The sequence below is a fragment of the Apaloderma vittatum genome, unplaced genomic scaffold (assembly GCF_000703405.1).
Source record: "Apaloderma vittatum isolate BGI_N311 unplaced genomic scaffold, ASM70340v1 scaffold14158, whole genome shotgun sequence".
NCBI lineage: Eukaryota > Metazoa > Chordata > Aves > Trogoniformes > Trogonidae > Apaloderma > Apaloderma vittatum.
Window position 1 is genome coordinate 1,744 of NW_009730290.1, and position 12,515 is coordinate 14,258.

A 12,515-nucleotide genomic window follows, 5' to 3' on the forward strand; every position below is an offset into this window, starting at 1 on the left:
TAGTTTGTAATAGTTTGTAAAGAGTTTTTTTCTTTGCATGGAAAAATGCATAGGCTAATTCTGAATAGGAATTGCTCTCAAAAGTAAGACATGCTTTCAAAATCAATGTTTAATGTAAGGGCTAGACTTTGTATTCTAGTAGTCTCTCGTTCTGGTAACACCCTTTGATTTGTAAAGACTCCCGAGGTTGCTATAATGTGTTCATTTCCTCAGGCAGAAGGTGAACAGACAGTTCTAAGTTCAAGAGACAGCCAGTTCACCACCGAGGACCAACCCGGAGCAATGTCCCTGGCTGGTGTAAGGTGTCTGGTGACAGGAGCTGGAGGATTTCTCGGCCAGAGGATTGTCCGCTTGCTGTTGGAAGAAGAGGAGGCACTGGCTGAGATCCGGCTGCTAGACAAAGCCTTTAGCAACGAAGCACTCGGGAGATTTGGAAGTAAGTACCACCTCATGAGGACTATGAGTTACGGGTATATGTGCTGTACAAAATGTAATGGCAAGACCCTTTGCCAGACCCTGAGATTTCCCTCAATTGGAAGAGAGACCCATATACTGTTCATGCAGTAAACGGGCTGCCTTCAACTTGGCTTCCATGACATCAAAGCTCACAGAGCAAAATCTCACACTTCTGCCTGGAGGGAAGGAAAACACAAGCATTGCTATATACAGGGAGAGGGGCAATGTAAGCCAGAGCATACTTGTCCCAGGCTCTGATGTGCTAGACTAGAAGGCAGTGGCAAAGTTATGGGTGTGAATGCTAATGGTTTTCTCCAATCTGTGGTTAGTGTGGTTAAGAGTGATCTTCGGGCTGAGAGCTGTGATGAGATATCTTAATAATTTGTTATTATTAATATTATCCCACTTGCCTGAAAAGCAGAACCCTTTTGTGCTATGCACAGAAGAGACAGGACCCAAGCGCAGAGCGTGAGTCAGGATTCTGACTTCTTGAATGGACTGGAGACAGCACAAATGAGTGATATGCCTAGTGTCAGATACGGTCTGTGGTGGGGAAGGCAGCTCAGAGTATTATTTTTTAAATATCCAATTCCTGGGATCCTCAGCATATCTATAAAAAGGCAGATAGGAATCTAAATTTGATCAAGTTGTTGGTTTCGTACATCTCGGACTTCTCATTAAATCTCATTTGGCGTTTCACTGAGGATTTGCTAGATGCCCTCGAGCTTCACAGAAGCTCTTCCTACTCTGATTTCCTGGTGGTTCCCACAGGGACAAATCCTGCAGCTGCGGTAGAGGCTGAAGTGCTTACAGCAGCAGCAGTGTGTGTGAGTTTATCACTGAAGCAGCAGGGCAGCAGCAGAAGCATCTGTGCTGCTTTGGGCGGGAGAGCTTGGTGGGGATATTCGAGCTTCCCAGGGAGTGAAAATGACGGTTAGTGTGAGCACAGCCTTGGCTGGGCTGCAGCAAAGGTTTTGCTGTTTCTTTTTTGTTACTAGGAAAGCTCTATGCCTTCTTTCCTTATCCTCCCTCCTTCCTCCACTGAACAATGCCCAGACACTCCCTCTCTTAATATTGCAACATTCCTGCTGCCTACCTGACCAGCACAGGAGAAAGGGAAAAATCAGTTATCAGAACTTTTCCTCTACCCTCTCAATGTGCTGGCATTTTGGATCTGTTTGAATGGCCTTGAGACCCTGTACTTTGACTGGCAGTCCCTCTGTCTCTGTCAGCCTCTACAGCTGCATCTCTTGAAGTGTTATGCCAGTGCCTGTGCTCAGGACTACCTGAAATATTTTCCTCCAGTTCCCTCTCAAGCCCTTCTCTAGTACAGTGCTCCTATTTGAAATGCAGGGTTGCTGCAAAAACTTTGGGGCTGGAGTCTTTTGACTGTATTATTTTTTACTGCAGGGACTTTTACTGGCTAGCATTTGTTGTTTGCATTTCTTGAATAGCCTGGAGCAGACCTAAGTGGTTTTCTTTCACACTAAGCTCTTGAGCACCTTTCACTTGCAGCATCTTTGCAGAGTCGGGGCTATGGGTAGTAACACACAGGAGTATGTGTAAGTTACAGCTCTTGGTGCCAGCAGACACTCAGGGACACTCCTCTTTTAAACCAACAACTTTCCTGCAATCGCACTCAAAGTAAAACAGTGGCATTTGTGGTCTTCCACAGCCCTGAGGAGTCCAGGAAGATCCAATCAATGTCAAGTGCTGTGAGCTGGAGTCCACTCAGTTATGCTGTGTGGTTCAGAATAAACGTCACATTGAACATGGTGGTTTGGTGCCTTGATTTTCCTACCACCCAGCTCCACTTTCTGCCTTTCCTCTGCTTCCACTTATGCAATTCTTTTTTTGTTCACTATTGCACTAGCACTTCTGGAAATGTTGGAAGCTGCTAGGTATTCTCAGGAGGATTTCTCGCTATTGCAAGGCATCAACTCCCCCTTGTCTAATCTCTCTGTACATCTCCCCCCTTTCCCCCCAACTCTCATTTTATGTTAATTTTCAGAGACAGACATAGATTGTGCAATGCTTGAGCACTGAGGTTTTTTGCACAGCTAAGCCAGTATTGCTCCAGAGTAGAAGTAAAGTAGAGGAAGAAGTAATGTTTGTGGGTTTTCTGCAGGACTTTTGCTGGGGAAATTCTACTCCTGGCTTTTTGTTCAACTTTGCAGACATTCATTTGCCTTTATCACCGCATTCAACACAGAAAGGCAGAGTAGCAACAGAACATCTCAGCAGCTGAAAATGGAACAGAATAAATGCTTCAGCTTCCCTGGGCCAAAGAAGCCAATAAATTGCTTTACCCTTTACAAATGAAAATAAGATGACGTTTTAAATTTTCTCGCATGAATACAAAAAGTAGACCATTTCAATGAACCATCCAGCTAACCAGGAAAGTGGAGATCTCTCATGAGGAGTGACTTTCTCCACCATCCACGCCACAGCTGTCAGGAACGCCATAAAAGAGCACTAAGAAATTCAAGCTAAGTCCCACAGACATTCCTGTTTGCTTGAACTTTAAACAACATGTAGGAAAGAGAAAGACAGTTTAGGGCAAATGCTGCGTCTGGATTGCTGAGTCAGACACTGCTCGCAACAGGACACTGAATTTTGTTGAGTAATCATTACATTTACAAGCAAAAACTATCCCATAGCAAGCAGGGAGCATTGCTTACGGACACAGAAACCATTAGTGAAGTAGCAGCTTTCCCAGGGGGTAGGTACTTTCTCATAAACACTATGTGCAAAAATGGAGAGCTGACTTGAGTTTACTCTTTTCCTCTCCCTTCACCTGACACATGGGTGCTTTTCTGATGCCTGGGCAATGGTTTGTGCAGATGCAAATCACGTTTCTCTCTGCTGTCCATCTCAAACTGAAACCACTGCCCATCAGTCTTTTCTCGCTCTGCTTCGAAGCTCACCTGTAGTTTTCCTCTTCCCTCCGAGCAAAACAAGATCAGTCTGCTGACTCCTGACATCTAGCTGATGCTGGTAAAGTGAGCGAGGCCCATATTGTACTTACCATGGCAGTTTCTGCTGGCTAAAGAGGAACAGAGGAGCAGCTTTCCTGCCTCATACCACACACACAACTTAAATTGCAAGCCCAAACAAGGCACAATCCAGCTAGACAGAAGCTTTCTTGTAACTGACAGTGACTGTCCCTGTAATAACCTTTAAAAGGGACAGGTTTCTTTTGTATTTCTCCTGAAAACTTTGATTTCCACATCTAAAAACTTCCATTATTTTCCTAACTCCTGCCCAAGCATAGTGACCACTTTGAAAGGGCCACATGTCGGAATTTACAACGTAAAAATCATGTATTTCAGTCCTTTGGGTTATTGCAACCCCACAAAGCCTTACTCATGGAGAACATCAACCTAAGGGCTGTAAAGACTAGGTTTATTAAAGCAAAGCTAGCTGCCAGGTGGTTAACAGGTCCCTTCCAACTCAAACCTTTTTATAATTCTATGATTCCATGATTCTGTGATTCTATGATTCTATGACTCTATAGTCTGATACTTCTGCATCCATACAAGCAGAAGTCAGTGTAAACCTTCGGGAAACTAAGCCTTAGGAGATGAATGCACTCTGTAAAATAAAAAGGCGTAGGAGGGCATGTGGCAGTGACTATGCTGGAGGGGCAGTAGCTGGATTTAGTAACAGTTTTGTAGAAGTTGCACATCTCAGCCCAACTGATTGATTAAAAAAAATACCCTCAAGCCTGTTGTTGCATCAGAATAATTGTTAAATTAATACAGGATTCCATTCTAGCGTGTTACAGAGACAATGAGATAAAACCATTTTAAAAGATTCTCCCACTCAGTTCCAGATCCCAGCAGATGCCCCTCTTTAAGTGTTTTTCCACTTAAAGACACGGGATGAAATGTCACCATTTTTGGAGCCGGTGACAAAGCACACACAAGATTTCAGTCATGGCTGAGGCTAAAAGCTGTATAAATTAATCAGGTTCCTCTCTTATCTAAAATAGGTATTTGATTATGCTGGAGGGAGACAAGAGGACCTGCCTGTACTTGCAGGGTCCCTGCCCAGTGTCTGTGCTGGGGGAGTCCTCTAGCGCAACAGCTGCAGAGAGGACTTGCTGTGATGACACCACCTCCTCAAAAGCTGGCAGTCATGCTGAGGAAGCCTTCTCCTCATCCATGGCATAGCTGCAGCCAGGCCAGCAGACTTCCCAGGAGAGCAGCATCCAGTCGAACTATAAATTTCTCCAGGCGATCACTCTGTGCTGGCTTGTTTTTATCAGTGTAGTTCTATGTATCTAAGGATGCTTCTACCCAGCAAAACTTAGGGGAAGAATGGCTCTGAGAACTAGCACTGCACCAGGGTCGCACATATTAGCTGCTGGGGAGGAAGAGGGCTTAAAAAGCAGCAAGTCAGGGCTGAGGTAGCTCAGGAGAGGAGCCTTGAGAGTTCAGATTTGGACCAAGTAAGATGTGCATGCTAAAAATGATCCCACAACACAGATGCTGAAATGCATCCAAGAGCTGGAGTTAGAAGAGGCTCAGTAAGTCCTGGCGGAGGTACATAAAAAAGATGTGTCAGAACTGTAAGTAATGTGTTAGAAGAGCTGCAATATGGGCAAGGCCAAGGGGCAGAAAATAGATGTGAACACAGCTTTGCGCACACATGCTGTGAGTGAGGAGAGATCATTCATCACCCTGAAGACAGGAGCATGCCTTGCCTGGCTGTTCGGTATACTTGGGTTAAGACTTTTATAAACATCCGGTCACCAAAACATGCACAGCTAGAGCTACTCCCCCTGTGAACTTTAAAATAGTCTCACCTGAAGGAAGCTTCTGACCCCTGCTATCAGTGGAAAAGATTTCTTTAAAAAAAAAAAAAGAAGAAAGAATCGTGTTGAATATTGTCTCCAAAAAACGCTAGGTAATGCAGCATAGACCTCTATAGCACTGTAATTAGCACTTGACAATATCACTTTGTTTTCTGCTGCCCTTGCAGAGTTCCAGGGCAAGACTGAGGTGAAGATCCTGGAGGGGGACATCCGAGATATGACATTCCTGCACCGTGCATGTCAGGGGGTCTCTCTCGTCATCCACTCGGCTTCCATCATCGACCCTTTGGGCCTCATAGACAAGCAGCTGCTCTGGGAAGTCAATGTAAGAGGTGAGCGGGTGAAGCACTTTTCTCAAACCTATGCCTACTTTGCCCCAATCCTCTTCTGCTCAGCAAAACTGACCTGTGCTTTTGAACCAAATTAACTGGCTTGTTTTGCATCTTGCACAGCCACACCTGCGAGTGCAAAGCATCCACATGTGCAGCTCAGGCCCTTTCCACACCCGGCATGCACCAGTCTTCCACTGTAGGGCACTGCAGGATGATTCACGCTCACAAACACGCTCATATGCCCATCTTGAGATCTGCACAGGCTCTGCCTTCCTTTGGGAAAGCCATAATCCCATTCTCAGTGGGCCTTTCTGGAAGCAGTTTGCCTCTGAAAGCCAATGTGCATCTGAGAAATCAGTTCTTACTCTCCTTCCCCATGCATTTTCAAGTTTTTACAAACACTGCTAACCTCCCAGACTCTGGGGCGCTTTGTTTCATATTCTTTTCCTTCCTCCTCTTCTCCTTTTCCTCCCATTTGCCATTATGTCAGTGCATGATTGCAGTTCAGAGGAGCAGACTCTCTCCCATCTTGAGCATATAATCAAAAATCCCCAACAAACTCAAGGCTGTGGGAGTGAGAGGTTTCAGTGACTTCTTTCTGTGAGGGGATCTTCCTTTCTACCAAGGAGCCCTGGTTCTTCATGAGAATATCAGATGAAGAGGGAAGTTTTGGGCCTAGGAATGGCCTGTGTAGCATGAATAGTTTGCCTGGTTCATTCTTCCTCTCTGCCACAGACACAGGCCTTCCTCACAGAAGAATAAGGACTATATTTCTACAGGCACCATTTTTACAAATATTGGCTACTCACCAGTGTTCAGAGCAAGAGAGCGTTCTTTGTAGTTGAGCTGTCTCTTACACACACCTTGGAAACAGTGGGACGGCATTTGGCTGTTTTAGCCTGGCACATTGCCTGTACGTTCAGCTTCCAGACACTTTCACTTCTGCTCAGTCAAAGCCACAAATTGTCAGTGGCCACAAATTAGAGCCCAGCGGGCAGCTTCTGAGGTCCCTGCCAGGAGGGAAGAGCAGAAAGACAAGTTCCCGTAAACCTGTTCATTGGTGAGTATGAAAAATACATATAAAGGGGTGGTAGTTCAGAAAGAGGATTTATAAAGCTCTCTATGACTGTACTACTGCTACAATCTATTTTTCACTACAATCAGTTTTCACACTTTTCGCATTAATTTATTTCTGGCCACGTAACATTTTTTTCTTCGCATTTCTTAAAGTCTCATCCAGGTTTATTTTCCATTTGCTTCAACTCTTTCTTGTTTGAGCTTGAAAAACAAATTTTAGTGTCCTAACAATAATAATTCTTTCCATTCTTCACTCATTAAGGAAGTCCATATTTTTCTGCCTATGTATCTTGGTCATAGAATCATAGAGTCATAGAATCATAGAATCATATAGAATGCCTTTAAAGGCCACCTAGTCCAACCCCCCTGCAGTAAGTAGGAACATCTTTAACTGGATCAGGTTGCTCAGAGCCCCATCCAGCCTGACTTTGAATGCAGGTCCTCTGAATCTTTTGTTCATTATCTCTCTTCGTTAATGCTAGCCTGCTCTGCATTGTGCTGCCTTTAGTTGTAACAGACAGCAGACTTGTTAGATCATTTATGTGCCTCGCTGCTAGTGTTTGAGTTTATCTCCTAGATTTTAGGCCACACCCTTTTGATAACATCAGTCATTTTGATTTAATTATCCTTTACCAAAGACATTTTCAAATGTCTTTGAGCTGTATCTTCAGTTCCAAAATCATTGGCCCTTTCACACATAATCTCTCTCATTACACCAAGCACAAGAAGTAAGGCAGTTTTTGCTTCGAAGATCAGAAGAAAAAGGAGTCTACTGGTAATTATAACAACCCAATTTATTAAAATGTTTATTTTTCCCTTGAATTTACTTTCCAGCTTGGCTACTTGAAAGACCTTGAACTTGCCATTTGACCTCTGTTCCTCTAGATAAAAGCATTATAATAGGATTTAAAAGTAATAAATCCTCTAAGTAAAATCCTGAATATGCCAAAAAAGGAGGAATGCATACACATGCATCACTTTGTTAGCTGCGCCTTATGATTTTTTACTACATCCGTTGTTGTGACACAGATCTTTCTCGTCAAGCCCTCCTCCAAAGCCAACTGAGTGGCAGATAGACTCCACTGGAAGTGAAGCTGATTTTGGAGCAAAACTTCAGGTCTCACACTAATTCTGTCCCCTCTTAGCAAACCACCCAAGAGTGTCCTCAAGCCTGGAAAACAAGGGCTTCAGCATACAGGAGGGATGGTATCTAATAAGAGGAGCAGATTCTGAAGGTTCTCTGCCTTAATCCAAGTTAATCCAACCAACAGGCACAAGCCTCTGAATCTGTGGTCAGTGGCCATGCTAGCCTCAGTAAGAGCAGTATTTTACTCTTGGCGTGAAAACAACATGCAATTAAGACCAAGTGTTCATCCTTGTTTATGTCTGGCAGGTGCACTGATACCACTTAAATACAGATTCAGAGCAGGTTCATATTCATTGAACATTCCATGCAGTTCAGGACAGGATTCTTCCAGCTGCAGAGAGGGGAGATCTGGCCAAGCTCAGGCCAGAGATGCTATTTCTGATCTAAAAAGCCCACTTTTTTCTGCTTGGAGAGCTTTAGACTGACTTGCATGTTGCTCTTTTGAAGGTACTCAGCTGTTGCTGGAAGCATGTGTCCGCTGTAATGTCCAGCACTTCATATATACCAGTACTATAGAAGTGACAGGCCCAAACTGCAAAGGTGATCCAGTTTTCAATGGTGATGAAGAAACAGCTTATGAGAGTACATCAAAATTTCCTTACGCTGAGAGTAAGAGACTGGCAGAGGATTCTGTGCTGAAAGCAGATGGCCAGGCGCTAAAAGATGGCGGCATACTGATGTCTTGTGCCCTGAGACCCATGTACATTTTTGGAGAAGGATGTCCATTTCTTCAAGGTCATCTGGACAAATGTCTGTTGAACAAGAATGTCTACCTGCGCTTCTCCAGGAAGGAGGCTTTGGTGAACCCTGTTTATGTGGGCAACATTGCCTGGGCACATGTGCAGGCAGCCAAAGCCCTGCGAGTCCCACAGAAAGCCAAGCACGTCAGAGGGCAGTTCTACTACATCTCAGATGACACTCCTCATATCAGCTATGCAGATCTAAATTATGAGCTGACCAAGGACCTGGGGTTTGGAATCGAGCCCCAGCTCCCCATGCCTCTGACAATGTTGTATTACTTCTCACTGCTGCTGGAGATTGTGAGCTTCTTGCTCCGGCCATTTTTCAGATATATCCCCTCCACCAACCGTCACCTGGTCACTCTACTGAACACCCCATTCACCTTTTCTTACAGAAAAGCACAGAAGGATTTTGGCTATGTGCCTCGCTACACATGGGAAGAGGCCAAGCAGCGCACTGCTCAGTGGATTGCCTCCATCATCCCAGAGAGAAGGGAGAACTTGAAAAGCAAGACTGCCTAAGCCTTGAGATGACCTGGCTTAACAAGTAGGGCCTTAAGCCAGAGGAGCGCTGGGTGAACAGCAGCAACAGATAACTACAAAGCATTTAAATGAAGACTTTGTGTAACAGGCCACTTATGGCCCCCCTCCTCCTCCTCTTGCCCCTTCAAACCAGTATAAATAGAAGTGAAATATTCATTTGTTTGTTGAGTACAGGCTGATCAGTGTAACTTTGCTGTATAATTCACATCCACTTTACATAGCATCATGGAACGTCAGGGGTTGGAAGAGACCTCAAATGAGCGTGGCACAAAGACAGTATTTTAGTAAGACTCCACACAGTCCATGGTGTGAACACATCAGCCCTCCTTTTCACTCCACACCACCTTTAAGGCTTTTGCAAAGCACAACTCACCCTACAGCTATGATTACACTTCATGAATATGTACTACTCAGCTATACCTACTCACTCAGCTCTTGCCAGCCTTAACAAACATGCAGCAGGTGGAAGCCACCTGATTGCAAAAGCTGTTACAAAATCTTGCTCCCTTTTTCAAGAGCATTGTCCAGTTTCATGTGCCATTCATCTGACAGTTGAACTTCAGACAAATTCGGGCACTGTAAGCATTTGTGAGGCCAAAAGCACAAGTTAAGTGCAACACGGTTTTGGTTAGGATGGCGTGTGGAGAGACAGAAGGGGGAGATTTGGTCAGGTGAGGACTTCCTCATCCATTCTCATTTTCCTAGTTATGAGTTTTTGCAATAAATCAGAACACTGCCCAGCAGAAGAACAGCTTCAATGAGATGAAAAGGAGAAAAATATTTCAGGACAGTCTTGGCCGCTGAAAGGAATACATTGCAGAGTGAAGACATTTGTGAATACTGAAGAAAAAATAAACAGGGCTGAAAAAAAATCATGCTATTTCCAAGTTTTGGGTGGGAACAAAGGCTAACTGTAGTTAACAGATACACATGTGCTGTCTCTGTGCTTTTCTGACGGCCATATGAGTTTCTGCAGGATGTGTAGCTTGATTTTCAAGCCAAAAATGTAGAACTTGTCTGAATGAATAGATGTGATCCCGTGTTTGCTTCTTAAACATAGAACTCACTTGCTGACTAAAAAAAAAGCTCTAAAATATGAAAATGTCTCTGTTTATTCAGGGTGCTGTGAACAGAAACATTTTACCTGACTCAGTACTAATGTAAATAAATCGCATTCCCAGAGATGCTAGCACCTTAAGATCTGTGTTGAGTTTAATTATTCAGTGCCCTAGGCCTTAGATAGTCCCAGTGCAAATACTACCGTTTTCTTTAGTAACATCTTAGGCTAAGTATGTACAATCTGAAGCAGCAGAATACCAGCCACCAGAATTTTCAGTCATATTCTGGGGACACAGAGATAAGTTTTCCAGGCTCCCGTTGAAGGCTTTGTAAACACTCAGCAAATTAGAACTGCCGATGTTATTTGAATGCCATTGCTTCACCAATAATCATGTCAATGTCTCCACTCTTCTCCACTGAGCAAGCAGTACTCAACACCTCCATCAGTGGACATACAGATCTATCCCATGCTCACAAGACCCGTACCCAGCCACATTGTATGCTGACAACACCTCTAGAGATTGATGGAGAGTGAGAAGGTTTGCAGGAACTTTAAAGAATAAGGTACCTGAAAATGAAATTTGGAATTGCAAACTCCTGGAGAGAATCTGCACTAAGCAAACTGACCTGTGCGCAAAAGTTTGAACAGATAAAAGGCATTATTTAACACATCTGAGTTTGCTTGTGTCAGACAAGCAGCACATCAGCGTGAGGATTTCTAACTAGCTGTATAATTACTACTAGGAGACCCTCACACCTCAACATCAGGGTAAAAAAAAACAAAGATATTTTTAATAAATAAACTAATTCTCCAGGGAGCCCATGATTTAGTCCAATTGATCTTATGGCAGCAGTTTACAATGGTTCTGACCCATCCTCCTGCCCAGGAGCAAAGTCAACAAAACAGCCCCACGTGCTTATGTCTCAGCTGCTCCAGCGTTTCAGCATAAGCTGCAGGTCCGTACCAAAGGGCAGCAGGGGCACATGCTCTGTTCTCCTGTCTTTACTCCATACCCTGGGGTGAGAAATTTGTGACTGAAGCACCTTTCACTGTCACAGCTGCTCACTCAAATGAACTTAAGTAGGACCCAAAGTTATGCATGTTAATTGTACAGCATTCTGAGGCAAGCTGCTGACAGTGAGCAAAGGACCAGCAACGTGGTGGCATTGAACCACCTAAGGCACAAATCACAGACAAATGCAGAATGATTTGGGGAGCCCTCTCTACATGTTTTTTAGTAATTCCTGTGGTCTGGACATAGTTTGGCGAATCTCACTTTTAAAGAACATATTTTATAAACTGGGTGATTGCCCTAACCAGAAATGGAGCCAATAAAACACAGTTTAAGACAGTCTCCTGCTCACAGGCATTTGCTGGAAGGATCAACCCCTGCTGCTCAGCTTTACAATTAGCCCAATTGTCTGATTTTCTAGTTTTGCTTAAAGTCAAGTCTCCAAATTGACCAAGATAAATTCAAATCAAGCCCATGGCAGAGTTAGCTGCTCATTACCAACAGCACCAGTCAGGCATCCCTCATCCCGGTGCTACCAACTGCACCAGCACACAGGCATGAGAAGTGGGCAGCGTTCTGCTCTGCAGCTGTGCCTGCCTCAAAGGTGTCTCAGTGTCTAATTATGGACCATATCTAGGCTGTTTGATTTCACTCATAATGCCTAATCTTTCTAAAAGATTACTAAAACCAAGTCTGTTCTCTGCCTGACAAGACTCTTACCTGCAGAATAGTTCTTGGTGAGAATGATTTGTCTGTGAAGGACAGTAAGGACTCCAGGTGCAATCTGCAAAGAGGAATCATATCTTACCTACTAATGCTGTTAATAATCATGATGCTATGCTAACAATTACACCTTCAGACCTTTTCATACATAGAATAGTTTGTTTTGGAAGAAACCTTCAAGATCATTGAGTCCAACCTTTGTCCTAGCCTTATCAACACCAGTAAACCGTGTACCTCAGCACAACATCTGCCCATCTCCTAAACACCTCCAGGGATGGTGACTCAAACACCTCCCTGGGCAGCCTGTTCCAATGGCTGACAGCCCTCTCAGTAAAGAAATTCTTCCTAATATCCAACCTGAACCTCCCCTAGTGTAACTTAGGGTCATTTCCCCTCGTTCTATCACTTGCCACCAGGGAGAACAAACCAACACCCCCCGCCTCACTACAACCTCCTGTCAGGTAGTTGTAGAGAATGATAAGGTCTCCCTTCAGTCTCCTCTTCTCCAGGCTGAACAGCCCCAGATCCCTCAGCTATTCCTCGTACAACATATGCTCCAAATCCTTTACCAGCTTGGTAGCCCACCTCTGTACCCTCTCCAGCACC

The 12,515-nt window shown here is 44.2% G+C and overlaps 1 protein-coding gene across 1 annotated transcript; it reads left to right on the forward strand.

Annotated features, from left to right (window-relative positions):
• Nucleotides 1-249: 249 nt before the first annotated feature.
• On the forward strand, nt 250-9,093 carry LOC104277939 (3 beta-hydroxysteroid dehydrogenase/Delta 5-->4-isomerase-like). Its single transcript, XM_009874756.1, has 3 exons — nt 250-436; nt 5,443-5,607; nt 8,279-9,093. Exons 1-3 carry the CDS (start codon nt 283-285, stop codon nt 9,091-9,093), a joined length of 1,134 nt encoding a protein of 377 aa, XP_009873058.1. The 5' UTR covers nt 250-282.
• Nucleotides 9,094-12,515: the final 3,422 nt, after the last annotated feature.